Genomic DNA, 24,551 nt, shown 5'->3' on the forward strand with positions numbered 1-24,551 from the left:
AGCAGCAAACCGGAACAGGGAACGGCTCAGTAGCAATTTGTAACACTCTGGGTTTCCTTGGGATTATTCCCAGTGCCATTTGCCACAGAAACAAATTGGGTGGTGGCAAAACACCCCAGCGCTACAGAACAGGGCAGGGGGAGTGGAACAACAGCAAGAGGCTACACAAAGCCCACTGGAGGCAAACTGCTGAGTGGGGACAGCGGTGCCTCCAAAGGCTGCAAACCCACGTGGTCTCGTCGTGTGGTGAGCAGTTCAAGTACTACAGACTTCCAGGTAACAGCTCAAAATGCAAAAGCTTCACCAACCAACCGAGATCTGGAAATGGGAACGGGAGGAAAAACCAAGTAGTGCAGGAAAACTAGTGCAGGACTTACCGTCAGAGAGAGGAGCCTGAGCTGGGGAAGAGACAGGTGCCACCTCACCTAACGCAACAGAAACATGTGCAACATCTTCCAAATTGCTTGAAGGCAGCTTGGATTGCACACTGCAGACAGACTGCTGCCTTGCCCTATCTGCTTCTGCTCGACACTGCCATTGTTTTACTTGAGGTCCTCCACACTTGAAATGGTTCCATTTCACACATGCATGTGCCAACACCTTCCCCCTTCCATGCCCAACACCTGGGAGCCAGGTGCTCGCTGCACACCCCGGCATCCAGCTGAACCACGCTGTCTGCCACAGCTGCTGCTCACGGAACAGCTCCAGAGCCTCCTCCAGAAACAGCCCTCTCACTGGGAACACCCACCAGCCAGACCCGAGCCGGGGGTCTCTCCTCTCTACCCTTTATCTGGAGCCGCCCCCGTGTCAGCTTCAGCTGAGAGTTGTGTGCAAAATGAGTGATAAGAAAGAGTTGTTCAAAAAATGCAACTGGAGAATGCAAATGCACAGGAGCTGCTGCTTTGCTCTCTGAAAACTGCAGTATCCCTGTGGATAAGCTCACCCTCACCAAGGCTGCTCTGCTCTGCTCATCCCGAGCTGGCTGGGAGCGCTTCCCGCTCCTGCCTGGCTTCCCACATTCAGGCCCAGGAGATTTCAACTCCCTCTTCTTTAACTGTGACACTGACTAAAGAGAAGAGCCAGCCTGGAGCTAGTCAGATGCCTTCTTCCTCCCTTTCCCCCCCTCTGCAAAAAAACAGGCGAACTTGTTAATTGAAGAGCAAGGTGGATGATCATTTTAGCAACGTTTACTGATTGAAAGATACTGCAATTTTTTTTAATACAATTCTTCAATGATTTCCTTTAAATGCTTTGCAGCCGACTGGCTTTGCAGCACAGTAATTCATACACTATACTGTACAAAATCACCAGCGAGACTGGAATGATGTATTCATAGAAGGCACCATCATGCTTATTACATTACCAGAGAACTCAAATACAGTCAAGACAAATTTCACTGTACAATGCTGATCGAAGAGGGACGGGGAAGGAGGAGTGTGTTGAGCAGCCATCCCTGTACTGACGAGGGGCAGATAGAAAAACCTGACGTGAGCTATCAAACTTGTTGCATACTCAGGGCTACGACTTTGAAACTCTGGGTTCGGTTACAGCTGAACGGATTCCTTCCGGAACGACCGCGGAGTCTCGTTAAGGTTTGTGTGTGTACAGATGTTGGTCACTGCAAGCAGATCAGATGCCCGCATCGGTTCACAAGCTATTCTGTCTGAGTAAGAGGATGAAGGGTGTTTCTCCTCCGATGCCTCCTGCAGAGATCGATAGAAATGAGTTCAGAGTACCCATTAGTGCATCCTGATGAGTGCGTAAACACGAGGTTGTTTGGAGCTGAGTGTTCTATGGACAAAAAAAGGCAAGCTTCTCCAATTGCACACATTGCACTATTCCTGTTTCCAAGGGTAACAGCAGAAACGTAACACTTACACAAGATGTGCAGCACAGGGGTTTGACTGAAAGCACCTGAATTCTAGCGGGCATGTCCTGTAGTTCACTTTTGTTGCAGATAGTTAACCGGTCTGGTTTGTTTCTTTTTTGTTTCCCAGTCCTCAATTCTCCAAGTCTACATTTATAAATTAACAGTGTGACTCCTGTTGTGAAACTGGGGAAAGAACGTCCACCTCAATTTAAACTGGAAACCAAAGGATGCTTTCACATCAAAGAAATGATCAGAAGGGCTGTGTCACATTCCAAAGCCAAAAAAAAAATTAACAAGAATGCAAACACGATGGATAATGTACCACTGCCAAGACTGTCTGCCCACAGTGGAGAGCTCAGCGACGCTGTCCGGTGAAGCGGCCTTCCATCTGCCCGGTTCCTCGCCCGGAGCCAAGTTTCTGTGCCATGCCACCTCTGGGAGGGGGTCCTCTTCCGTCACGGTCTCGCATCATGCCACCTCCCACTATCCCGCGGGGCCCGCCGGGGCCTCTATCGTTGCGGCGGATATCCCTGCGGTCGTCGCCGCCGCGCGTCTCTCTCTCACGAGCAGCTCTGGTTTTTTTCTCTTCCACGTTCAAGCGCACCTCACCCCGGAACATGATCGGCTTACGGGGAGAAGGGTTCAAGCACAGTTAGTCACCGCTTCGCAAAGCCCCTTCGCGCACGGCATGTGCCTTGGGCTACCTTCCCTGACATGCAAGGGACAAGGATTAGCTGGTTAAGGGTCCCATGCAGTGCCCAGCCTCAGCCCAAGAGGTCTACAGCAAATGGAACATCTTTTTAAAGCTCATTTGGCATGCAAGCAATTAACATCTCTCTCAGGTAAGGGCAGGGCTGCCTTTGGCCTCTTTGCACCTTCAGCCTTTCCCTTCAGGGCTGATGTTCCTGCTGAACTGCTCTAGGGTTCTGCACCCACATCCTGGAAATGGAACCTGCTGCTTTCCCCTCGCCCATTCCTCAGGTCACAGCCACAAATAACCCCTCTCCTCCTCTGCCCCAGGACACAGAGCTCAGAGATCCCTACAGTGCCCTTCAATCCAAAGGTTACATACTCAGTGGCAGGTCTCTACAAGGGCTGAGCCCTGCGTGGTGTCTACGGGCAGAGGTTAAGAACCTGCATTGGGTATGATGCAGCCTGAGGAACGCTGGCACAGCGTCCGTAAGCCACAAGCACTCCTGACAGAGTGAACATGCCAAATGAGGTTTCTCTTAAAAACTGTTGTTCGAATGCCAGAAACAACAGCAACGCACACCGGGACGGCCCCACCGCCTGGGCTTCAGGGCATTCACTCAATGCCAATACTTACTTTGGCAACTAGAATTCGCTGGACAGGCTCAGAATCATCAAATACCACAAACCCAAAGTTAGGCAGTTTTCCTCCCACTCCTTTAGTGTTTATGCGAAGTTCTACCACGTTCCCAAAGCCTGGGAAAACACAAGGGAAAAGCCATGTTACCAGCCTGGCTCCACCACCCCTGGTGCCTGTTCCAGACAACACCCCTGGTCTCACATCACGGAGAAGCTGCCCCACGTGAACACTACATGATGTTTCAGAGCCACTTTTCTTCTTGGTCTCCGCAGCTGAACTTGCTACTTACTCATGAAGAACTCCTTCAGCTCGCTCTCATCGATATCATGCGGCAAGTTCCCCACGAAGAGCTGGTGGCTGTCCGGATAGCGAATTATTCGACGATTATCTGACTCGTTCTGCTCCATGTCCCCTCTCCCTGTCAGCAACACACAGCAGAAGGCAGAGCTGCTGAGGTTAGATGATGTGCATGGATACAGACATACACATCTACAAACAGCACCAAGCACATTCCCTCTAAAGCTGTGTACCTGCATTTACCACGGGCGACACAGTGGGGACAGTACCACCCTCCTCTTCACCTGGCCCTGAGGATGGGGGTAGTAACATCACAATGTGTTTCTTTCATTTTCGGCTGGTCTCCCTGGTTAGATGAATCTGACTGACTGACTTCTTGTCACACCTTACAGCACCATGCTGAAGAGGAGCTCAGTGCCCATTAAAAGGTGCTTTTAGTAAGACCTGGATTTAAGTCACCTCTCCATCCATTCCTCAGCACCATAACAGTGCCCTTACCTGGCACTCGCACTAAACCACGCTGTGGCAGTCACCTCTCCTGGCCAAGGACAGGTGAGAGCTCCATGTTCTCTCCAGCTCAGTGCTGGCATGCCTGGCAGCACGCAAGGTGAAACCCTTCCCTGATCTCCTGACTAGACCCTTCCTGCTGCTGGCCCTTTGTACCTGAAGCACTGTGGCATAGCTATGTACCCCGTTCTTAGCTTCCCCCATGAGCCCATTTAGAGCAGGCTGGTTGGCTCGCTCAGAAGGTTTCCTTCAGCAGATAAAACAGCACCTGCTGACTTAGAAAATAAGACCATAGGGCTGAAGCTCTGCCCTTTGGTTAACTGAGGGGACAGCTTTTGTCTCCTGTGCCTCTGCTACCCCCAGCCTTACCACCAGAATTAAACCCCTGGGATCCGATATTTGATTTAGCCCCAAGTTGCAGCTTTTGCTCCCTGCTGCAGATGCCACGTTAAAGAAACGAGCAGCATTAACCTGCACTGATCAAAGCCAAAAGCCCCGTCAAGCCCAACGCACCTACCCAAAACCTCCACTGGAACCAATTTCTGCTAGAGGCAGTGAAGACACTTTTGGAGCCTCCAAAAGCCTTAACCCCTTCCACAGGCAGCACCCTGCCAGCCCCATGCTGCCACTGCAGGATCATCGCAGGTACCAGCCCTCCCCTTGCTACTCCTGAGTTATTTTCACATTTGGGGAAGACACTGAGCTGATCAACATCCTGTAAGGCCGGGGCTTTGGCTGGACAGCCCCTGCCCGGCGCAGAGGTTTCCCGATGGCTGCTCCTCAGGAGGCTTTCGCCTCTCAAGAGTGCTGCTGACAGCTGTCTAGTAAGGTGCAGGTTTTCCAGCCAGAGCAGCCTGGGGTAGGATACTCTGTGTGAGTAAGGAAATGCAGAGTGCTGGCTGCTCATGCACGAAGGCAAACATGAGGCAGACAAACCACAAATGGCATTTAGGACCATTATGGAAGATGGAAAAATAAGTACAGAATTATTAACTGATGGAGCCTGACATGTGGGGAGGTTTTCTTGCAAAACAAAAAGCAGCAGCTGCTATTTAAGAGTTGTCACTTCCAGGGTTCAGCAAAATTAGAGGTCATGGTTCAAACCATTCAGATTTCCACACCAACTTTTGAGAACTGCATCAAGCCACAGGAAGAGTATTCAAGCACGTGAGTGGTCTAAGCATTAAAATACATTGCAGCAAACCAGAAACCTGGAAATAATGCCTGATCTTTGCAACAACTCGTCACCAGTGTGGGCTGCAGTCACATTCCCCCATTTCCAGCTGCAGGCAGTGCATTAACTGCCAAACACAACACCAGTCCAGGCAAGACCCACCCAGGAGATGCCTCTCAACTACTCCCAAGCAGACACAGGAGCTGATCCACGTTACCTGGTCGAGGTCCTCGGGGTGGAAAGCCTGGTCTTTCCCTGGGACGTTGTTCACGTACACGAGGAGGTTGAGACTGAGCTTCAGGTTTAGTTTCAACTCGTGGCTAAAACAGGAGGAGAACAAGCCTTATTAAACACTGCCCCAGTAAGAGAACCCCAAACTCCCAAAACTCACCAGAACAACAACCCCACAACACAAGACACAGGTCAGTGGCATGCACAAATCAGAATCCAGAAGTTACATATCCGTGTCAAGGTGTTTGGGAATACATTTTTTCCACCTCTATAAATTCCTCTGTACCAATCCAGGACTGCAGTGCTCAGCTCTGCTGAAAGGGGCAAAGCAACCATCCCTCAGTCAGTGTCTCCCCAAAGCATGGCTAAGGTGGCTTTTCTGTGTTTGACCCCAACACTCCCATTATTCAGGAATACCTCCACCTGACTAAAACCCCGCATAGGTCAGATACAGCTTCCTCATGCTGAGCTCCAGCTTCAGGGATTAGGAGGCAGTGTGAGATGAACATGAAGAGACGGGCAAACCACATCTTCTATCAGAGACTCTGAGGGATTGCTTGCTTCAAGCACAGAACAACTACCAGGAAGCTGGCAAAAAGAAAGGAGAGCAAAACAGAAGCCCTCACAAGTGTGGTAAGTGTTTCTGGACAGACTACCTGCTGAGGAGACTCTTCCAACCTTCCTGATGTCAAGACATACATGCTTGGCATTCTCAGGAACTAGAACACCTATTTCATTTGTGTGAGCAAATACACTTTTAAGGAGAATTTAAGAAAAAGAGACCAAACAACAAGAAAACATTTCTTTGCAGCCTGTTGGCTGCTGAAGCCATTCCCAACATTCCTTTAATTGCATTTTCTGTACAACAGCCCAGCAGCTGCTGCTGCGCTGAGTTCTTATCTTAGGAAAACAGAATTATCCTTAGGAGCATGAAGAACAACACCAGCTTCTGAGGAAGATTAAACACAAGGACAATGGCTATAGGCCTAAATGACTGCAGAGAACTCCGTTATGTTAAACATCTCCCTACTTCCCTTTCAGGACTCAAGACAACTGATGCTTCCAGCCAGAGGGTACCTCACAGGGGCCAAAAGATGCTATTTGATATGAAGCATGCAGGCATTCTGTGCTAAATAAAAGCTTCAGCCCTCCTATCGCTTGTGCTCTACCCACTCAGGCATCAGCTTGTCCTTTCAGCGTTTCTAGGATCATTTTTTCAATTCCAAGAATGCAGGAGAAAATCCAGCCCTCCGTGATACCCCTCGGGGCTCAGCAGAGCTCCCCTGCCACCTCTCACCTGCACATCTTCACTGCACTACTAACGGTACCCTGGAAGCAAAACTCCACCTGTCCAGACCTCCATTTCTGCTGTGGCTGCCAGGCTGTGTCACTCTGTCCTTCTGTCCAGCACAGCCAAGACTCCCTAAGTCACCGATGCCCTCCCACTCAATCCTGAGTATCAGGTAACTTCTACCCGCTGAACTTGTCTCAGACAAGTGCTCTCTGTCCAGGCAAACAACAAAGACCTGATCTCAGGAGCTGCTTTCTAACCAGTGCCAGCCCTTTCTGAGAGGAAGACTGACTGGGTGTTCTCTGGCACTGCCTGAGGAGGAAAGCACTTGGTAAAGCCATGCTCTCCAAACCACTGCACTTCTTAGCAGCAGCACAAGATGCCTGGTCAGGCTGCCATGTCCAGCCCAAGCAGCAGCACAAGATGCCTGGTCAGGCTGCCATGTCCAGCCCAAGCAGCAGCTAACTGCAGCTCTCCCTTCACCGAGAGCGCACAAAGTGGGCTGAAAGGTTTGGAATGAGGACTTCAACTGACAGGGACCAAAGAAGCCCTCTGCCCAGGAGCCAGCCTGAAGGAGTTCTGAGGACAATTAAGGGAAAGGTGACACTTCTCCACAGGCGCTCACATGGGGAAGGAGAGGGACCTCTTTCTGCTGCGGCAGTGCTGCTAGCAATGATGGCAAAGTGACCCCACAAGTCAGCCCTTACTCACCAGCTCTGGAACTGAATGCCCCCTGAAACAGAGGCGGATGTGACAGAAAGAGCAAGGAAAGAGGCGGCTCCAAAGGCTGGTGCAATTCCATTTTTGGAATCTCACAAGGCTTCCAAGTTTCTCCAGAGTGAGATGCCTGCCCCAGTCAGAACACAGGCGTGCAAAGAACCAACCAGCCAAGCAAACAAAGCAAACCCCACACTTCACGTGACAGAGAAGCAAACCGCTGCACGTCCTCTCCCCAGGATTCCTGTAGCCAGGTCAGAGCCGCACCTCAGATCTCAGAGGTACCTGTGGAACATGGGAGTTAATAAAAGCACCCATCCATCACCTCCACAAGGGCACTACGGGGTATCCAAGAGCCTGTCGGAGTCTGAGCACGTTTCAGGTGGTGAGAGCACGCGGCGCCTGTGAGCCGATGGCTCCCTGAACTCACCACTGCCAAGCCACAGACAAGAGCCAGGGAGCACCCTGCCACCGCTGCTGCCTTAGTGCCAATGGCTGCTCTGAGCATCTGAAAGTCCTCAAGAGAAAGCAAAGCCCAGCCCACCAGCACAGGCAGCTGATTCCCAGTGGCCTCCAAGAAGAAAAAGAGCAAGAAACGCTGACCCGTTTACACCCACAGCTGCATGTTAGCAGGAGCCAGCCTGGCTTATGCTGAAAGGGCAGGCAGTCCTCTGAGGGGTTCCCAGTTCACACTGCAGAGGCTGTATTTTAACTCAATAGAAGAAGGGGGGAGCGATGCAGAGAAAGGAATGAGAAGGACAGGCACAGCTGCTTCACAGCATCACTGATGCTGGTGGGAACGGCATCCCAAGGAGCCACCCACCCACTAGTGCTGCCTGCTGTCCTTGGTAACACACATGGGATCTGTCATCGATGGATGCAAGAGAACAGGGAAAAGCTCCTACTGATCTGTAGCCCCTTGAAGAAGTTGTTCAGATGCCTCTTCTGTCAGCCTTCCGTACCCCAGGTCTGAAAAGTGGGCAAGAAAAGTAGCTATGAACTGACTAATTCTGTCCCCAGAAGGGCTGAGCACTGAAATTCTTGCACTTCAGTATTATTCAGACTCCCCTCAGAATCACTGAAACATGAAGTCACAGCACAAGTACTTGGAAAGGCAGAAAGCATGACAGGCTGCAGAGGCAACACAGAGCAGTTACACGTACATCTACAAAGCTACACTGCTTCCATGTACAGGTAATTTTAAATCATTTTTGCTGTCATATTACAAAACCCCACCCTCTCTACTGCAAATAAATCAAAATCAAGTTTAGTTTCACATAAATCTATTCTGTATTGAAAAACCCCATACATTTCTATGGCTCAAGGACTACCTAAGTGCTCAAAGCCCTGCTGACGCTGAAAGCAGACAGGCTTCCCAGCTTGTTATATCCACATCATTCCATTTCCACGTCAGATCAGAGGCCAGACCATGCAAGGTAGGACTTTTGGGGTGGGGTTTTCCCTCCTTTCCTTTTTAACATGCATGTGGCTGAGTGGCAGTGCTAACCAGGTTCCTCTCCATCAGTAAAAATCAGAGGGGGAACCAGTGCTAAACCAACAGCTGGAATAACCCAGCTGCCCTCCCAACAGCTGCAGGCTTTGGAGGTCGGATGGGAGCTGCCACAGCACGTGTGCTGCGGTGTGCAGCGTCAGCCCAAGAGGTCAAAGCACACACTTTCTGTTCTCAGGAGTTTTATTTAGATGGAGGTGGCTGGATTGACAGCCTCAGCCCCTCTCACTCCAGCTTGGCACGTGCAGGGCAGGAGCCATCACCTGGTCAAACTTCCTTTCCTCTTTCCCCTCCTCACCCAGTCAGCCCAGGAATGGGAGGACAGCATCGTCCTGGCAAGGCAATGTGAATCCTTCCATTCCTCACACAGTCATAAGTTGGTACAGGGTTCTGTGGCAAGTGCACTGTAAATGGGTGACGAAACCCAGCGTGTTTCTGTAGCCATCAGCCGTGTGAGGCAGCTGGGCACCTCCTTGGGAAGGGTGCCAGACCTTTCCACTGCCAGGCACTTCTGCCAATACACACTCCTTTGCGCATGATTTAGAAAACGACCATTTTGGGGGGGAGTTGTGTTTCTGTTTTGCTCTGCTTTGTTTTCCCTTGTGAACCAAACCATCTCCCACTAATACAGGTCTAATCCACTTGGATGACTCCCTGTTTCAGCACAGACAGATATTAATGTCACCATCACCCACGTGACGCCCGTTAGGTGCCTTCACTCGCGGCGAGGCGAGTGCACCAACATTTAACACAATTAATTTGTGCAATTTAAGCCAAACAAACAGATTGATTTTGTTAATTTAAAACCAAACCAAACAACCAACCCAAAAAGCAACAGAACCTGAAGCAGTTTGCAGAAGTAACGCGACAATCCAAGGTGTTCACAGATGGGTTACCTGTGAGACGGGTGCTTTAACATGGGGCGGAATTCCAGAGGAAGAAACAGTACCACTAGGAGGCAGGTTTTTACTGGTCACTGAAGCCCAAGAGAAAGCCTGCAGGAAATGCAACAAACCTGGGCTACTGATCATGGCAAACCACTGACAATCCTACAGGGAAACTCGGCTGATGAGCACACACTTTCTGTTCATAGCTGGCTATTAAACAATCGTTGGGCGGGCGTTCCGGTGAGGATACAGGAGGGGCTGTGATTCTAGCCTTAGGAGGACCCCACGGCATGGAGCGTGTGCCGTGCCCACCGTGGTGGCTACCAGTGAGCCCCGTCCCTCGGCACCCCCGGATCACTGCTTTCCATGGTGTAACCAGACCCAGGACTGAGAACCCTCGGGTGTTCAGTGCCTTCTGCACAAAGAAGGAGAGTGGATGCTGAACTCAGAAGTAAAAATGGAAAAGAGAAAAAGGGTTGGAAAAAAAATAACACGGGAGACAGGCTGGAGCTGGCAAAAGACCTCTCTGCAGCCTTCCCAGCTCCTCCCGGCCCTTCAGAACTGCCCACGTGTAACCTGACCAGGTGACACACGGCAGGCACGCTGGCTTGTAAGACTGGGTGTCCCACCTCTAAGGGAGACAGTCGATGCCCCCCGTGCTCTCTGAGCCTATGCTGCCAGCAGTTTTGCAACTGTCAGTGCATTATGGTTGTTTCTGAGGAAGAGCAGTGGTTCTCACTGTATGAGGGTTTTGGTGGTGGCAGCTTGAGGTGTTCCCTTACTGTATGATAACTCCACATGTAAAAGGGTTTACACATGCATAAAACCACACGCACACTTTCAGAGCAGAGCATTAAATTTACAACAGGTGACTTGAGCAGCCCTTAAAAACAAAGTTCTTCCTGGTTTTAGTGAAACTCCCTGGTTTTACCAGTTCAGGGTTGAGTCTGGCTGTTTGTACAGCACGACACTGAAAAGAGGCAGCGGTTTGCCCACTCAAAAACACTAAGTTCAAACCCAAATTTTCTGGTTTACCATCTCCACCCAGAAGCACAGATACAACTTTTAACTGACCTTTGGTGGTTCTTGCGGTAGTGACACAGGTTCTACAGGAGGTGGGGATGGAGACTTCTCTTCCAGCTCCTCCAGGGTCTTTTCTTCTACTTCAGCTTTCAGCTCCTCAGGTTTCGTTTCAGACTCCAACTCCGGCTCAGGTTCATGAGAGGACTCTTCCAGCGCCTCCTCTATCCCATTGCTACAATGATCAATTGCATGTTATGCAGTTTATCAGCTGGTTTGCATGCACTGTGTACGCTGTGCTGTGGGAACAGCTCGTGGGAGAGAGACCATTCAGTTTCCAGTCGCCACCCTGTGGTACCTACACATACTCTGCTGTGAGTAGTTAAGCTGCACCCCAGAGCTGCACACCAAGCCAGACTGTGCTCCTGCTGGAGCAAAGACATGTTTCACAACTCTGCAGAAAACCTGAAAATCACAGACAGATAAACCCTCCAGGGACTATGTCTCAGCTCAAGAACTGCTGCTCCTGACACAGAAGTGCAGTGAGGGGCTGAGGGAAGGTTGGGCCATACACTGAAACAAAGCCAACTCTGGAAAGAAACTCACAGCTTATTTACACAACTCCATATGAGCTCCTTGCCAAAGGAGCTGGGAGTCTTGTTTACTGAAAACCATGTGCAACTCCTCCTCTACTCTGCGTACTGGACATGTAAGGGACCTGAAGCTGTTCACTTCTCTCTTCAGTCACCCTGAAAGCTTTACCAAATCCCAAACACTCCGGCCTGTGCAGCTCCTGCCACAGGTCAGCACACACTTAGGTGACTGCCCGCTGAATGCTGCCCTGACACCTTCTTTCCACCTGGCACAGTGAACCCCAGCCCAAGTCCTAATTTAATGTAACACTCCTTGGGATCAAACCCCTCCTGTGGTACCTTGGGCAGGTCAGTCACTGCCCCAATCCCAGCACACTCCCCTCTTCCCTACGACCTCCCGTTAATGGCACTGTGCGATCAGCATGGAGCACAATCACTGATGCACTTAACAGACCCCATTCTAGTGATGGTGCAAAGATATTTGGGGATTTGGTGTGGTTGTTTTTAATCAAGGAAACAAGGAAGTCAGTTCTGGTCCTTCAAAAGCCATTTCTATGCTTCAAAAAAAGCACAGGGTTGCTTGGTGGTGTTGGTTTCTTTTTTTAATAAAATGTATTTTCCTTATAAAAGCATAAACAAAGTTCTTCTGAAATCTTTACATTTTAAGACATTCTGAACAGAGAGTATCCTTCCAATAGAGCTGCAGAGCGACTCTCCAAAGAGCAGACCTTCCTCTCAGTTTCACTCCCCGAAGCTGAGGAGCACCAGTACTGTTAACCACTCCCCTGCTAACCATGTTTGTGGAAATGACAGGGTCGCAACTCACTGCTCTACTTTTTGCACAGCTATGACTCCACCAAGTGTGCACAGGAACACAGCTGCTACCTCTTCTCCTCACAGGAAACCAGACCTGAGAGCAAGTAACAAACCCAAGAACAACCCCAGCTTCCTCTCTCTGTGCAAGAGGAGATGTTTCAAAGTGAAAGTAACAACACAGACCCCTATCAAGCAAAGCTTCCTAAAGTGCCTGTGAAATCCCATCCAGAACCCAAACACATAGAAATTCTGTCTCTGTTTTTAAGCAAATTCATGTAGAAATGGGTTTCTTACGTAACAGGATGGTTTTCATAGTAAGTACTGCTCGCGTTCTCTTGCACGGGTTCAGGTGATGGTTGCCTTTCCTCCTGCTCCTCTTCCACCTCTTCCTCAGACTCTGACACAGAAAGAAAAACACACACCACACTTAAATAACAGCGTATTCATCTATCAACAATCAAAGGAAAGCAACAGCAAATTAAGGCAAAATTAGCTGCAAGGAAAGAGAAGGCCCTTCCACTCACTCCAGCAGCTTTGTTTCTCTCTGTATTTTCACCCAAAGCAGAAACTGGAGACACACTCCTGCCAGGACGTGCTGGGAGGAGGGTTTGAGGGGCTCTTAAAGCAGCAGATGCTTTGCATACAGTAGCAGTGAACAAGACAGACTGCACGATTAGCTCATATATCTCAGCACCTAAACCTAAGAAGATTAACCTCAGGCATGAGGATGACTGTTGATGAAACAGCTCCAGAAGTTATCCAGTGAACACGTGTACATATATACTGGCTGTACTGATTTGCTTTGCCTCAGTGAACAGAGAGAGGTGGGGAAATCCCCCAGGGTCAAGTTCAGCCCCTGCACAGACACTCATTACCTGATGAGATGAAGATACAGTAAGCTACAAGCCATGATTGACAAGCCAGCAAAGACTTTTTTCTTCAAATCCCTTTACCTGAAGATTCATCTGATCAGAGGAATCGACACTACCTGATGAAACCAGCGGCAGCAACAACACTATTGCTCGTTTCTTCCACTCTCTGCCAAGCCTCACCCACCCTGAGCCAGTTCCAGGAACCAGGTCCTGCTACACAGCCTTTGCTTTACAAAGTATTTTGGACCAACCGATAGTTCCAGCAACACAACCCACACTCCCTGCCTCAGCCCCCTCCCAACAGCTACTCTCCACAAGAATGCAACAGTGTGTGTTGTTCCATCTCCTCCAGACACCTCTGAAAGCCCAGCACACATGCTAGAGGAGCAAGACAAACTATGTGTAGAGTTCTTCTCACCTTCATCAAGCTCTCCTTCTGAATCCCCAAATACTTCGTCTTCGTACCTGAAGATATCATTATGGACATAGAACTTGTTTGGAACTGAGCCCTGTAAAAGAGCAACGTGGGTTGTTCTGAATCCATGATGTATTAGCAGCCAACAAGAAGGACAGAGCAGAGTCAGAACCCCTGGGGTGTGCATGCCGACACTTCGGAGTGCGGCTGTTCCATTACAGCCAGTTCCCAAGACACTTGTTCTCCAAATAAACAGCACGGTAACTTCCACCCCAATGAAACACCACTACAAAAACTTCACAATAAAAACCCAGAATGAGCTTCCAGAGGGTGACTGTGTGCCTACAGCCCTGCGCAGGGCAATGGGGGAGAAACTCAGCCAGACTGAAACATCAACCGCACAACCGCGTGTGGTGGCGGGGACGGGAGGAGGAAGAGGACAAGACGCCCTGTACCCCTACATGGGTCTGCTCTGGCTTAGAGCTGCACTGGAGCAGCAGCCTGTGCAGCATCAACACATGTTCCCATGTGCTGGCAGACTGTTAGCCAGCACAGAGCCACCCTAGAGACCTGAGCTGCAGAGCTCAACATTTACTATTTCTTTACTCCTTTGTGCCAATGGCAGCTCCTAAGCACAGCCTCCCTCGTGCTCTGGATTACAGCTCCTAAGCACAGCCTCCCTCGTGCTCTGGATTACAGCTCCTAAGCACAGTCTCCCTCGTGCTCTGGATTACAGCTCCTAAGCACAGCCTCCCTCGTGCTCTGGATTACAGCTCCTAGGCACAGCCTCCCTCGTGCTCTGGATTACAGCTCCTAAGCACAGCCTCCACCGTGCTCTGGATTACAGCTCCTAAGCACAGCCTCCACCGTGCTCTGGATTACAGCTCAAGCCTGAGAACACAAAGCACCTCGGGATGGGTCCAATACACCCATTTCTCATGTACAGCCCAGGTCACTCTTGGAAGCCAGATCGTATCTGTTGCCCCAGGTATAGACAAGAGCAGCCACGTGTCAGTTCTCTGTCATTGTGATTTGAAGTGAAACACAACCTTCCATATACTTACCTCTGGAGCAAGCACAAAAGTCTGCATGAACTTCCTCATGGGCTGCCCGTTGTTGGACAGCTCGCCCATGACTTGCACCACCACCCCGTCGCTCAGAGTCGCGTGAGCATCCACGTGACGAATCTTGGTGTGGCACTCGCTGAACTGTAGGGACATCACCTTCTTGTGTATCTCCTAGAGAGAGACAGTTCCACTTCAGCTACACCTCTTAAACACCAACACAACCAACCATCCCACTGAAGCTCAAACAGTAAATGCAGGAGGCAGGAGTGTCTCTTGCTGAGAACTGACTACCTCAGCTCATCTAACTCTTACTCTGAAGCTTTCCACCAGGCTTCAAGTGCTTCTCAGAGCAGGCACATAGCGTACAACTCGCTATCCGACTTCTCAGCTCTGTTACAGCACACGGCCCACTTTACAGCACTTTTTTTGAAGGGCCTGTGAAAGGGACAGGATTTGCCTTGTGTTTAAAGAAAACCCCACCCCTCTACACATCCAGGATGCACCCAAACTTCCCAGGAGCGAGTCATCTCCTGGCATCTGTCCCGCCAAGATTTTTGTGCTGCCAAATCAGGTGCTGCTGGTCAAAGGAGATGAAACCAAACCTGCCCTGGGGTCAAAGCCACATTGCTCAAAGATGTGGCTGCCACATGAACAGCCTCAGTGATGGGCATTCTTCCACCAAGCGAAACCTGGGGTTTCCTGGACTGTCATCATGTCTTCCTAAGTTATCTTCTACTTTAAGAAAGCTCCACACTCAGAAGAATTTGGCACCATACAGAATTCCATGTAAGTCACAAAGATCAAAGCCCCCTTCCCAAGGAACCAATTTGAAGTGAATTAAGATAAATCCACAGGGCACATCTCACAGGGCCCCTTGATTCTGTTTCCCACCCTAAATATATGTTCTGCAGACCGGATGCAAAGCTGATGTGTCAAACACAACTCACAGCAACAGCAGCAATGTGCAATAAAGAAATCAAGCCAACAAGCTCCTATCTGCCTCTGAACAGGAGGCAGCTCCACAACATGTTATTTACCAGATAAGAAAGTGTAAGTAATTGCTAAAGAGAAAGACTGATTTCTACAGCAAGTGCTACGTGTTAGGGAGGACTGCTGATGGGTTTAGATACGCACAGCTTGCCCATACACTGCTTCTTGTGGCTTCCCACTGGCATCCAGTCCTCCATGCACGTAGGAAGAATTCCTGCCATAAAACCTGCAAGTGAAGAGATGCAACGGTCACAGTATGAAAACACAGAACCAAATCCAACCAGTTTTAGCCAAAGGTTGCAGAGCTCAACCACCAGCAATTGCAGCATAGGGAGGTCTAGATTTTCAGCTAAGGGGCCAGTAAAGCCATATCAATTCCCCTCAGGTGCAACAGGCACGCAAGCTACACTGTGCACCACCCATCCAGAGGGCAAACTGATCTCTGGATAACCTTTGGAGAGTGACCAGCGACAGGATACTCAGTGCTCTTCTCAAGCTTTTAGCAGGACAAACCAGCAACTTTACACTTGCAGTCCAAACTCTCTTGCTGCTGCAAGAAGGGGCACATCAAGCACCAGAGCACACAAAGCCCTTCTGTGGCAGTGAGCGAGCTGTTGTTCAGACTGGCACAGCAAGAGGAAGAGGGAAGGTAAGGCCCTCTCAGCAAAACAGCATTCATAAAGCCAAAGAACAGAAAGGCAAATGTCCCCATATCTCAGCCTCCCTAGAAGAAAGAAGCCACCTCTGCAGCCCCCAAAACAGGGACAGCAGCAGCAGAGATTCAAACCAATTCGAAGACCTTTGGGGAAGTTTTGGGTGTGAGGAAGAATTCTGAAAGCAGGACTTTTAGCAACTGCAATTTCTGTTAGATTAGTAAAGATAAATTAGGAAAGCCTGGAACACACAGACAGACACATCAAAACCAGATTTAAACACAGAAAACAACGTGGTTCCACAGTGGTTTGGTGATTTAAGTAAAAAATATACCATCCTCTTCCCATGCCCCAAAGCTACAGATGAACAGAACCATTATTCAGAAGCCTGAACTCTGAAGTCTGAGAGCTCTAACGGGTTCTCAATCACAATCCAATTTTTCCTCATCAACCTCATGTCAAGTTCAGAACCAAGCCCGACCCAAGCAGTGATTGCTTTTTCCTTTTAATACACTGGCAAAGCTACTTCCACTTCCACTTCTTGCAAGTCCATTCTGCTTCAAGTCCAGATGTGGAGATGCAGTGACCAGCTGTGCACAGCCACTCAAAACCAGAAAAAGGAGGAAGGGAAATAAAAAAGAAGAAACACACTCAGAGCTCCATGTCAATAGTGGGCCAGGGAAACAAACCCTAACTACTCTATCTCCCACCTACCTTGTCCAGGCCGTGACATTTATACTTAAATCTCCAGTCATAATCTGGGCAAAAACTTCTGAGAGGCAATGCAAAGCACGGCACCCTGAAAGGAACAGCATGCTTGCCTGGGGTACCACACACAAGTGCTTCCTTCCTCTGCCATTGTCTTTTCTTTTTAAAGAAGTATTTCTGGAATACGTCCACATCACCATGTTCTCAGCAGAGAGGGAGCTCACTGCTCCACCCAAGAAATCCCTTGATAACAGCGCCTTACATCCAGACGCCGTTCTAGAGCCTAGAGCATTTTCAGGAAGAAGAAATCCCTTCCAAGAGCCCAACAGCTGGTTAGCCAGGCCCATTTCCTCCCCTACTCAGAAACTAATGTTATCTGCTTTAGAATGAACGACACACACACTGGTTCAACACCACCCCTCACACCTCACCCGTGGCAGCGTTACCTGTGCAAGAAGTCAGGAGCTTTATTCAGCAGGGTGTAGTACTGTCTCACGAACTCCCGCCCTACCAGCAGGGGACTTGGCTTCTCCATCACCATTTCTTTGGTACACAATGTCAAACGCTGCAAGGAAGAACAGTCAGGTTAGTTCCAACCGCCCTACACGTCACAGCTTCCCTGTCAAAGGATGTGCACAATGATACTCGAAGTGAAGCAATGAGGTCAGCAGGAACTTGGCTCCCACAGATCTGCTTCACCAATTCAGGACACTCTGCCCCTCCTCTCCGAGTAGAAAACAGATTTCACCAATTCATGTGTTCCTGTGACAAAGAGGGAAGAGTGGGAACAAAATCCCATTCAGAACAGGTGCTTAAAACCCCCAAAACTAAGCTCTGCCAACAAAGACAGGAAAACCCTGTGAAAAGGTCTAGCCCCGTTTATTTATCCCTTTGGTGAAAAACCAATGAGCAACCAGAACCCCAAGTTCAACAGCACTGCAAACCCAACAGGAATACGCTGGCTGAAGTCTGCTGGTAACAGTCCTGTATTGCACAGCATATCAGCTTCCAAAGTTTCTAGGGGTGAGACCGCTCCTTTTCCTGCGCCCCTGCCCCAGGAGCAGACACCAAACACGATGTTGGTGACCTGACCTCCACCCTGAGTGCTGGTGACGGAGCTTCGTCACGGGTTCTGCTCTCTCTGAAGCCCCTGCTGAGATGCAGATGCAGCCCCTGCGCATCCCTCTGAACCAGCAACAAGCAAAGTACATCCGCTACTGAACTGCCAGCCTACCACGAGGAGCAGACACACCTCTGGGGACACGACACAACAATCCCTGACCAGCCATTACCCTGCTTCAGATCTGTATCACACTCCAGCTCCTCTTCACTGGGAGCTCTGCTATTCCAGGAAAGGCTGCTGGCACCTTTCAGAAAGGCAGGTGAGCACAGCGTGGTCACAGGCAGCCAGTTCTTCAGAAGCTGGTTATGTGCTCAGAGAGATGAGCAACGTCCACCTCCATGCGGACTTCGGGCGACAGCAGTACAGCATCAGTGTCGTACAGGATGGTTCAGTCCAGGTCCTCACCTGTCTCAGGATTTTTTCCCTTTGTTTTCTCCTCAGAGATCACAAAAGGGGTCGCCGAGTCATTAAGAGGCAGTGAAATAAAAATACAGGTACCCTGGACTTGGGGGCCATGAACCTGGGTTTGAAGAGAGTGACATCTCCCTGTGTCCCAACGAGTACAACACCTCCTTCAAGTCCAGGCCCTGTGTCTTGGCAGGCCTGAGGGGATGGGAGGTAAAGGTGCCAGTTCAGCCAAACCCCAAGGCATCGTCGTGGACCATCTCAACAGTCCAAACTTCAGAGAGCACAGCGCCGTGTTTTACCGGGCGCCTGGGGAAGCCCCCCAGATCCTGACTCTATTAAGAGCTGTTTTCCAGTTTGCATCAATTCATACTCCAGAGTCAAGGAATAACAGCTGAGAGAGAAGAATCCGAGCACTTGTCTCCCTCAAATAAAACAAGCTGTGTTCTTAGCTCAGCCCGAGCTGCCACCGGGAACGCGTCTCAAAGAGAACTTACTGCTCCAGGCATTCACATAGCTGTTAACCAGAAACAAAACACAGAGCTGAGACAGGAACCACCAGGAACCAAATAAATGTATCTGCCAGTTTCCTTATGGTGCAACTGCACTGTCAGACCCCCTCCATCCTGCACACTGACCAACGCCACACACGCAGCACTGTCCTATGCAGACAGGGTAACACACACAGCCACACGACTGCTGCTCCTCCACAGGCAACCCTGCATCATGAATCGACAGGATTTAACCTCCACCCCATCCAGTACCTCTGACGCCTGCGCTACCAGGGGGCACAGGAGGGTTGCCGGAGAACCAGCAACACGCGATGAATCTCGACAGAGTCTCACAAGCTGGAGGACACAACAAAACGTGGAATCCCTTTCTTCCCAGACAGGGCTCAGGGACACTGAGGCACCCACCCGAGGCACTGGGCTCCAGAACCAAAGGGACCTGCACAGGCAGCAGCACCATTCTTCCATTGATTCACATCGCACGATTCACACTCGTTACAGCTCCAACCGCAGCGCACAGGCGGCTGGATGAGCCTGTCACCTGTCACCACTACCTCAGACAAACAAGTTCCTACCTGAAGCCACTTCCATGTTCACCTCCTTCAAGAAAACAAATTCAATGGGAGAGTCAGCACAGAAAGGAATGATTATCTGCACACAGAGATAAGCACATGAACTAAGCAGAAAGGGTATTTTCCTCCAAGGAGCAACACCAAGTGCAACTGCGAGTAGTGACATTCACTTAACTCTGTGACTCCACCCAGCTACCTTCTGTTAGATTCTGGGACAAGATCAGTATGGGCTTTGCTCAGCCCTGCCAAACACAACCTTCGATGGCCCAGGATAACATCTGCTGGCCCAACAAATAAAGCGAGGAGTCAGGCTCTGCGACAGACAACCTGCTAAGGGCTGAAAGGATGAGATGCTGCTCGTGCTGGGGCAATCGTGCCCAAGCGCTTGGGAACCACCTGCCATGGTACTTCAACGAGCCCACGCTGAGTTACAGTGTGTGAACTCATTCAGGCTGTAACCATCTTTATGTATCAAACTGTATTTATTAGACTGGGTTCACCACTTCAGCTGGACACAACCAAACCGTCACCCGTCGGTCTGCACAGGCGGCAGCAGTTTGTTACTCAAACACTGAAGGTCACTGGCAGGCATCCTGTCCGATAAGCAGCGCTCCCGCTACAGAAGCCTTTCTCCCCTCAACGGTACCGAGCTTGCTCCTTGTTATTTCCCTTGCCCCGCAGGAAAAGGAAGTGTGCACTAGTCACCAGTTACCTGAGGCGACGGCTGAGCTGCGGAGCGGCAGCGTACAGGCTCGTCTTCAGGCATCCAGGGAACAAACCTCGGAGCAGTGTCCTTGGTTGTGCCAAACGAGGCAGCCCAAAGCCACCTCTGTCCCGTTCCACAGCAGGCCAACAAGAGTGGTGCTGCCTGGACACTTCACCAGTCCCAGGAGGGAGATCCAGGCCTCACATTTGTTTTACTGAGAAGCTGTAAGTGAGTATTTCTGAGCAACTCGCCCATGAGCCAGTGCTCACAGCTACCCAGCTAGAGTTCTACATAAAGCTGTGGCACCGTGGCTCATTCCTACACCCACAAGTCTGTAACTGGTGTCCCAGTTGCTGATGGGATCTGGACACACACCTTAAACCAAAGTTTGAACATATCACTTAAACTGAAACACAATTTGGCAAGATGCTCTTGTGTATCAGAAAGGTGTTCTCCACGCAGCAAGCACACAAAGCAAAGCCATGAGACACTGAGCTGCTTCCCAGGCCCCAGGAGAAGAAGGGAGACAGAAGGAAGGGGGGAGCAGCCTTCAACCTCGGACAGCTTTCTCCTAAATTCCCATTACCACTTTTAAATTGCATTTCCTACTGCAGAGGAGCAAATAAAGCTGCTGTGGTCCATGAGGCTGCTCTGGGCTCCCAGAATGGCAGCACGCTGTGCAGCAGCCACACCTTGAATAAAGCTAAAACACCAGAGAGGAACTGACAGTCCAGCTGGCACAGCCCAGGGTGTCTGCAAAGGCTGGCGGGTTCTCCATGATAAAGGAAAATGAGCATCGACTAACACGCAGAAATACCCAAAGAGCAATGGAAAGCCCCAAACCAGGCAGTTCAGCACCAAAACCACCTTCTCTCTCTCATGCTCTGTGAGGTAAGCACTCAGATCATCCCCCACCTGCAGTCAGGGCCAGCAAACCCAAATCATCTACCAGAATCCCTTTACTTTCCGATCTCCTTTACCTAATCCACTACAAGCTGAACTGGCAGAGCCCCAAGGCACAGCCCCAAGGCACAGCATGCTGTTCCTTCAGATCAAGCTGCCCAGTTGCTGCTTTGTGCGTGTGCTTGTGTGTGTGTAGTTTGGGTTTTCTGAGAGAGAATCTTAACAGCACCCTGTTTTTTAGGGCCTGTCTGTTACAGGGGACCATCTTCTGGGGAGCTGAGGTACAGCCACCCCAACAGCAGTCACAACAGCAACTGCAGCCCGTGGCACCGCCCGGTCTGGGGAAGCCGCTGCGTCTCCCTCTGTTGTCACCCAGTGCCAGGTTCAGTGCCTTTCTTGTAGCATCTCATCAGATGTACCCATTAGTCTGACATATTCATCTTTTCACACGTTCCTTGGGTTGTGATGCAGTTCTTGAGTTGTCAAATACTCCCAAAAGAAGTGACACCCAGTGTCACAACTGCTACAGGAAGAAGGGACTCCAGTCCAACACAGCGTGTGAAGATACTGTGTTTCCTCAGTGTGCTGTCAGCACTGTTCAGTGTGAGAGCCTCAGTTCCCTAAAGGAAAGCCTTTCATTCGTCAGGATGCTGGCAGACAGGCAGGCTGGTGGTCAGCTCAGCCTGTTCTCAGACTGAGCTAGCCATCACAGAGAAGGTTATATTCTGCTGTTGACCCTCGATACAGGTCCGAATTTCGCAGGGCCAGCCCACATCAGAACACAACGAGCACGCTTCAAATAGTAAACAAAGATTATTTCTCTTACACGTGTGCTACCAGGGCCCACAAAAACACAGCATCCTCAGGAGCAAAAAGGCTTTCCCAGGGCAGGTACTCACAGCCACGCTGAACACAGACTGCCTACAGCGACACGGGTCTGTCCCTAACAACACCTTCCGGGTGCAGAAGGCAAGCTGACAAACCCCACGGTGCTGTGACACCCCAGCCACAGCGCTGTCAGGAACCTGGCTGGGTGTAGCAGCGGCTGCTCCCTGACACGTGGGGAGAAGTGGGCCTTGCAGCACCGAGTAGGATGGCACGGCCTCCCTACGGGCAGAGACGGTGCCTACGATACGAAGCCGGGCTCCCTAATTACAAGTGTCCCCAAGAGAAATGAGAAAACCCAAAATACCTGAGACAGCAGAGCGTGCTTTATACAAAACAGAAATGCTTACTCAGAGCGTGCATCTTTCCTGTTGTGCTCCTCCATCCCCTGCAGATCACAGAGTGCTGCGCTGGCTTTACACGTACGCGGTGCGTGTAAGCAGCCTACGCGCAGGAGAGCTGAGCGAGGAACAGCACCACTCACCCCATACCTCAAGGGATCACAAACACCCTGGGTGCCTTCACGCCTCTCTCTGTAGCAGAGGAGAGGGCTTGCACACCGAGCCAGAAACGTCTAGAACACGCAGGGAGCTCGGGAACCGCCAGACCCACACCAAAGGCCAGAGTGACGACCCCCACGTGACTAAGTCTTCCTGGCTGAAACCAAACAGCAATCTCGTACTTTCTCACTCCTCCTCCCCTGCTTTGGCTCTCTGACGTAGCCGCGCCTGGCATGATGCTCAGGATCCAGGGTCACCCAACCCACCGGGGGGTTTCAAAGCTTTGAGGGGGATGCTCCTGGGCACCCAGGCTGGCACCGCAGTGACCTCTGCGTTAGCCCTCCGAGGTTACGGGCAGCATGAGCCCGAGAACACACCGAGCCCAGCTCGGGAGACAAACGAGGGCGGCTGGGGAAGAGGGGCTGAAGGCAGCCCCCAGCCCCGCGGAATAAGAGGCGCTGGCGGCAACTCCAGCCACGCTCCGCGGGAGAGCGAGCACGGGAGCTCGGGCTGCGGCGGGGAGGAGCTCGAGCTCCGCAGAGCCGGGACAGCCCTTCCAGGCAGCGAGGCGCGGCCGGCGAGAGCTCCCCGTGCCGCCGAGGGCAGCGCAGGCCGGTTCCGCGGGGCGGCGGCAGCCGGCCCTGCCCGGGCGCTGCCACCTCCGGAGGCCCCGCGCAGCCGAGCGCAGGGCCGGCGCCGCAGCGAGCACCCAGGGCCGCAGGGCCCGGGAGCGCCGAGGGGAAGGGAGGGGAAGGGAGGGGAGGAGGGGGCGCGTTTCGCGGGCTCCCCCCGCCGCCCCGGGCGAGGCGGAAGAGCGGCCGCCGCCAAGGTGACGGCGAACAAAAGGCCGAGCCGCCCCCTCCCGCCATCCCCCCCCCCCAGCTCCGCCGCCCCCGCGCCGCGCACACCGGGCGAGGAGCCGGGCCGGGAGCCAGAGCGCGGCGGGGCGGCGCTGAGGCGAGGCGGGCGCCACGCGCGGGGCCGCTCCTCCCCTCAGCGCCGCGACCGTTAAACGGCCGCCGCCCCCCCCCCCCGCGCCGGGCCTACCCCGCGCCCCCGCCGGTCACCTAGCCGCAGAGTCTCGGTGCGCCGGGCCGAGGCGCGTCCTCCCCAGGCCCTGCTCGGCGTCGGGCGCGGCGAGCGTGTCCCACGGCGGGTCCCGCGCGGGGACGGGACGGGACGGGGCGAGCGGCGCGGGGCGGCGGCGGTGTCACGGCCGGCGGGGGAGGGGCGGCCGGGGCTCCCGTGCGCGCGTGCGGGTGCGTGCGTGCGCGCCTGCGCCGAGCGAGGGGAAGGCAGGGGCGGGGCGGCGGGAGGCCGCGCCTGCGCGCTCTGCCCGGCCTGCGCCGCGCCCGCTCCTCGCCAATCCCCGCCGCGCGTCCGCCCTGACGTCAGTCCGAGCGCCTGCTTCCGGCGGTTGAGGGGAGGCGATGGCGGGAGGCCCGCTGCGCGCTCCCTGGGCCTTGTCCTGTCCTGCCGGGCCCGGCTCTCGCCCCGCCGGTGTCCGCCGCGGAAGCGCGTTCTCGGTGTGAGCCGCCCCCCGGCTGACACGGGCTGCCCCGTGCCGGGAGGGTGGCTCTCCCCGGGCAGCCGCTTCCAACCCCCGCAGGGGCGGACAGCGCGGCCGTGAAGAGCTGCGGGAGCGCCGGGCTCGGGCCGGGCCTGTCTCCTTGGTCAGGGCCGCTGTCCCGCTAGGGCGAGCTGACTGACCGCTGGCCCGGCGGGAGGGGCCCTGCGCTGTCTCTGCGCCTTACCCAGCCGTGTGGCCTCTGGAGCGTTTTCCTCCCTCCACCTGCTGCTCCTCTGCGCCAGGGCGAGGGAGCGTTTGAGCGCCCCGGGGTCCTGCGTGCCGGGGGAGCGGTGCCAGCTGGCTGTGCACTGCTCCGCGAGGCAGCTCCCCGTGGCAAGGGGCAGAGGCTGAGCAGGGTCGGGGTGTGGAGGCCTGTGCTGAGACGGGAGCGCGGCTTTGTCCTGTCTGCCTCAGGGAACGCTGTTTGCTG

The 24,551-nt window shown here is 52.3% G+C and overlaps 1 protein-coding gene across 1 annotated transcript; it reads right to left on the reverse strand.

The window, feature by feature from the left end:
* Positions 1-772: 772 nt before the first annotated feature.
* On the reverse strand, positions 773-23,817 carry G3BP2 (G3BP stress granule assembly factor 2). Its single transcript, XM_084266617.1, has 12 exons — positions 23,619-23,817; positions 17,395-17,513; positions 15,732-15,813; positions 14,595-14,768; positions 13,534-13,624; positions 12,538-12,640; positions 10,889-11,069; positions 9,824-9,922; positions 5,396-5,498; positions 3,490-3,618; positions 3,198-3,316; positions 773-2,495 (listed from the first exon to the last, which is right to left on the reverse strand). Exons 2-12 carry the CDS (start codon positions 17,487-17,489, stop codon positions 2,226-2,228), a joined length of 1,446 nt encoding a protein of 481 aa, XP_084122743.1. The 5' UTR covers positions 17,490-17,513; positions 23,619-23,817; the 3' UTR covers positions 773-2,225.
* Between the last annotated feature and the right edge of the window lie 734 nt (positions 23,818-24,551).

Source organism: Gallinula chloropus (assembly GCF_964237585.1).
Source record: "Gallinula chloropus genome assembly, chromosome: 7".
Taxonomy (NCBI): Eukaryota; Metazoa; Chordata; class Aves; order Gruiformes; family Rallidae; genus Gallinula; species Gallinula chloropus.

Excerpts from the sequence above, each read along its gene's own strand:
- G3BP2 (XM_084266617.1), bottom strand. The coding sequence starts at position 17,489 with ATGGTGATGGAGAAGCCAAGTCCCCTGCTGGTAGGGCGGGAGTTCGTG. Across the intron at positions 13,625-14,594 it reads CTTTTGTGCTTGCTCCAGAG|GGCTCAGTTCCAAACAAGTT; the intron begins GTAAGTATATGG and ends GCTCTTTTACAG. Across the intron at positions 5,499-9,823 it reads TTAAAGCACCCGTCTCACAG|CCACGAGTTGAAACTAAACC; the intron begins GTAACCCATCTG and ends CTCCTGTTTTAG.